The sequence below is a fragment of the Gavialis gangeticus genome, unplaced genomic scaffold, assembly GCF_001723915.1.
Source record: "Gavialis gangeticus isolate Ggan-Ray unplaced genomic scaffold, GavGan_comp1, whole genome shotgun sequence".
Taxonomy (NCBI): Eukaryota; Metazoa; Chordata; order Crocodylia; family Gavialidae; genus Gavialis; species Gavialis gangeticus.
The window spans coordinates 159,125,527-159,130,639 of record NW_017728992.1 but is presented as its reverse complement, the minus strand read 5'-3'; the positions used below and the strand labels follow the sequence as shown (position 1 = coordinate 159,130,639).

Below are 5,113 nucleotides of genomic sequence, written 5' to 3'. Positions count from 1 at the left end.
CCCTTCCGACCCTAGAAGCTATGAAACTATGAAATATCCAGTGCGGGGAATGTATTTTTGTTCCTGCACATGCGTCTTCCACGGGTTTGAGCCACTGCCATACATGTGTGTGCTCATCTGGACATGCCCATAATGTTCTGTCCTTTATGATAGCCCTAGTGCACTAGGAAATGCCTACTGAAGGGAAGGTGCATTTTGATTTATAAAATGTACAGCCAACCCCTTATTCTCTCCTGCCTTTCTTTTCCTGTTACCCAAGTGTGGGAACCATGGGGGATTTTTATGATAATTTCTTTTTGTCTTGATAAATGGAATCAAAGAATGTTATGACCCTGCAACAACACCATTTTTTGCCTTTATTCATTCAGGCATTCTCTCAAGCAGTATTATTTAAAAGTGCATTATTAGCACTTTAGCTAACACATGCTGACTAATGCATTTTTGTCCACTGCAGACAAAACAATGTATATACTCCACCATTTGCTACCCTGGTTGGGGCTGACCAACTTTAAAATCAACAACCTTACTATGTGTTAGAACCTATACTCTTCATCCACACTAGATTGCAATGTGATAGATAACACACCTTCCAAACCAAGTTTTGCTAAAGACAAAAACACTGTTATACGATGGTACTATAACACAGTTTGGTCTTGGCTAGGTAAAAACCATATTATGATAACTGTTTAAAGAAGGTGAACCCACGTGGTAATTCTGCAAAGCTGCATAGCCTTTAAGTTTGCTGAAATAGCCCCTTAATCACTGTTTCCCCAAACAGTGATTTGTTTTCTTTATCTCCCTACTTAAGGTAACATTTGTAAATACCATTGAAAACAAGACATCCTAACTAGAGCTGGATTATTATTCTCAGTAGTCTGAAATTGCATTGGTGAAAAGCACAACAGCAAACCATGTCGTAACTCACATCAAATTGATTTTTTTCTAGACATGGAATTCCACAAATTGTGGGAGCAGACAACGGACCTCAATTCAACTGTCTTGATTTTAAGAAGTTTGCAAGCACATATGGATTCCGTCACAACACTTCAAGTCCTAAATACCTGCAATCCAATGGTTCGGTGGAAAATGGAGTAGAAATAGTGAAGAAATTGTTGATAAAACCCACAGATTCACACACCAATGTTTACCTGTCACTCTTAAATTACAGGGCAACACCCATGAAACATGGATTGTCCTCAGCAGAAATGCTATTGAACAGGAAACTCAAAATCAGACTGCCAAATCTTGTGGATCACGCTCATCAGAATGAAAAGCAAAACATGAAAACATCAAATAAATTTTACGAACTCAAACAAAAATGATACTATGAGAGTGGTTCCGGATTGTTACCACAACTGCACAACAAAGATATGGTGCTTATTTCAGCTGGACGAATGTGGAAACAAAAAGCACTAGTTTCTCATCAAGTAGCTTCCAGAGCCTATGAAGTAATCACAATGGAAGGACAGGTATTAAGAAGAAACAGATGACACTTGCAGCTCGTAAACATAAGAAAAGAAGCAGCATCATGAGAGTCACCAAAGGAAACGGAGCTAACAACAAAGCATCAAGAAACGACAGAAAAGATTGAAAATTACTCAGAAATAGAGACATCTGAACAAGAAAACCAAACAAGAACTGAACCAATAAAGACTGAGAATGTAGAGAAACTGAGAAGATCACTTAGAGCTAAAAAGCCAACACAAAAACTAGAGACCTGGTTGAAATGTGCTTTAACAATGGATTGAACTAAACCTCCAATGTTCCATAGGGGTAGGTTTCATTTAAGGGGGAAGATGTGTGGATACCTTTAAGAGTGTCACGTGTAAATTAGTGCATTGGCCCTGGGATTGCAGAAAGGAAATGGAGGGAACAGCGGATCAGTAGGTTAAGAAGGTTCTCTGAATAAACAAGCTTTATCATTCTGTAAGTTTAACTCCTTGGTCTTTTGAGAAAAACACAGGATATTAACTTGAAACCTACCAAGTTTTCCTGGAGACCTTGCAAGATATTCTAGGGAAGTACGGCAAAATAAATTAGGAAAGCAAATACAATTTTACTTTCTGGTTGTTTACTTCTAAAGCCTCAGGCATAATGCACCATCTTCATTAGTTTTATAATTATTCATGCAAAGTTATTCTTCACTGATTTATTTAATGAGGCATGAATTCATCAGCAGAAAAGTTCAATGATTTTTTTATACTGTTACAATTGTGCCTACTATTCTGTCATTCTTCTATAGGAACATTTTTTCATTTTATTTTTTTCATTTTAATTTTTCAGACTCAGCTCTTAGGAGTTTTGTTGGCAGTCACTGGCAACTTCTTGATTAGTATCTCTTTGAATATACAGGTAAGAGATGCCCTCTAAGTATTTAGATGCATTTACCTTTTAACAAATGTTTAACTTCTAAATTTCAGGCTCCAAGTATAAGGCTGTGTTTATTTTTTTCTTTTTTTTTTTTTTTTTACATAGTCTCCTACCTTAAAGTACCTCAGCCTTCTAACTTTGATGCTGCAATGATTCTAAACCTTTTCTATACTGTGACCCAACATTACAACAAAATTAACTTATAAGATTTCTTCTTCTTCCAATCTGTCATAAGAAAAGGCAAGGCCCTTTGAACCTATTCCTGATCCCAATGGTGTTTGTGATCACCAGGCTGCAAAACCTTTAAATGTGAATTTTCTTTTCCACCTAAGAGAAATTTTACAATCTTTGCATTCTTCTATGCATGAAGAAGGGCGAGTGTGCCTGAAAGCTTGCAAATAACGATTTTTATTTGCAAATATCTTTTTGGTCTAATAAAAGATACTACCTCTACACAGAGGTCTGATTCCTTTTGCCTGTAGACCAATATGGCTACAACCTGTACCCCTGAAACCTTTAAGAGTGTATACTTCCTAAAGTGAAACCAAAACCTTGCCCTTTCTTTAGCCACATAAGTAAACCTGCATGCATATCTACGTTTGCAAGACTGATGCCTAAAGGAACATTGACCAACCTGTGTCTTTGTGCAATTAGAATAATAGAGTAAATAGCATAAATGATGAAAAACAAACTGAAGTCCTGACCTCTCAACTTTTGCTAATAGGTAAACAGGGAAATATTTTTATCTTGAAAATGTCCCTTTGAACTGATTTTTAGTAATCCTAACCAGATGCCTTTACAGGTAGAATCAGTCCTTGCACTATAGATGATTTTTAAAAAGTTCTAGAAAAATAATCTGGTGCCATTGTATTTCATACTTTTACATCCCCACCTATTTGGCTGTTTTTTTTCCAGAAGGAATGAGACTGCAAACTGGTCTCTGAATACAATCTGTTTTATGCTGTGCTACACGAAAGTCTGTGGACTTCACGAATTCACCTTTTTATTAAAATCAGGGAACTTCTTCACTATTTCGCGTCTATTTTCTTAAATAGGAAATGCTTATGAATGTTTCTAGATTGACCGTCCCAGAGACAAGTCCTCTGTTCTGCCCACAGATCTGTTGTAGATTTCTTGCCTCTGGCAGTCTATGACACTGCCAATGCTCTTTGAAGAAGATTGGGATCTCTTCTGAGGGTGGGAAGTGCAATGGGAGAACTTGCATTGGTTGCAGTGAGTGTTTCATCATCATCTTGCTGCTAGGGGAGTCAAAAGGATTTTTGGATGTTTCAAAAGGCAGTATACCAAGAGTACCTGCAAGCAGATAATCACTACCTTTCAAACATTAACTGTCTAGGCTTGATTCGACTTGAAGTGTCTTCCTATTTTCAAACCTACAAGAGATTTAGAAAAATGGATTGCCCCTCCATTACCCAGTGATTAACAATTGCAGCTGAAACTTCTACCGTCTTTTACAAATGGCATTTTCTTTAGTGACAAAACAGTGTTTTTATAAAATGGACATCTGATAAAGCTATTGACTGGCCTTGATTTTCTGAAGATGGTGCTGATGTAAGGGCCACGTTCCTGACAGCTCCTTAAGAGGACAAGGCTGAGGTTTGCAAACTGTGCAATTGCATGGGGCTCTGAAACCGATTAGCCACTGTTAGCATCTGAGAGACAGTCTTCCTGAAAGTTGGTAGGTTTAACAACTGACTTCCTTAAATCCCAATGTGTATTTTCCTCTTAATATTAATTGGAGATAAATGGTTCCGATGTATCTCTTCACTGTCCTTCCCATGAAGTACCTCATTCTCTTCCTTCTCCCCACCCCAAATAAAAAAGCAGTCAGGAAAGGCAGTATTTTGGCTGGATTCGACATATCTTTCAAACTGCTATATCTACAGAATACTTATGCTAAGAGCATGAGTAATTAAAATAGAGGAGGATACATATGATCTATGGGTGACTGAAGTTACATGATAAAATGTGGAAAGCAGGGCAGGGTGGCACTAACTGGCTCAGAGAGGCATAATAAACTTTTGTAGGCAACCATCTACTGTCAGGAGAGAAAACAATGGGATAAAACTGTGTCAGGAGATAAAAACTCTCTTCAGTCTCAAGATGCAGTGTGGATTTTTCTCTAAAGGCTTGCAAGCATTTTGGGTGAATCTTGAATGAGGTTTCATTTAGGGCTGGTCAGAAATTTTCTGTCAAGTTGGTTTTCAGTAGAATCCTAGGTTTTTGACTAGCCAGAGTTTTTTCCACAAAGAGTATCTGCATCACAAGGAAACTGGATTGTTGTTGGAAAACTGGATGTTAAAAAACCTAAATATTACCATTCTGAAATCCAGTCTTGTTCCTTCCTGGCTCCTGCTGTTCAGTTTCTTCATGCTTCCTTTTTCCATTAGGAGCTATACTTCCCATTTCACTTTATCTATTGCAACGCACCTCAGCTCTATGGCTGCCCTGTAATATGTCCTCTCAACAGGGGAGAATGTGGTGTACCATGGGAAATGTTCTCTGACCAATGATTTTGGCCCGCTAAACTCCGATGTGGCACTTCAAAATATTTTGCTTTTTGGCTCCCCTCCCTGCTAAATGGCATTTTCAAGCCAGTAGAAATGCAGTCATAGTCCCATGTGTTTCCAGTGCTCTTGGCACTGCCTCCCCTGCTGTTTAGAGAGGTTTGTGAGAAATTTGGCCTGGTACATGAGACAGTTGAGACTATGTTCTGCAGAGT

General features: G+C 38.1%; 1 protein-coding gene across 1 annotated transcript in view; it reads left to right on the top strand.

Moving 5' to 3' along the window:
• NIPAL2 (NIPA like domain containing 2) overlaps positions 1 to 5,113 on the top strand; it is an 84,739-nt gene that overhangs the window by 31,102 nt on the left and 48,524 nt on the right. The window contains exon 2 of the mRNA XM_019527985.1: positions 2,284 to 2,352. Coding sequence (XP_019383530.1) covers positions 2,284 to 2,352 — 69 coding nt within the window. The remainder of the gene's footprint in view (positions 1 to 2,283; positions 2,353 to 5,113) is intronic.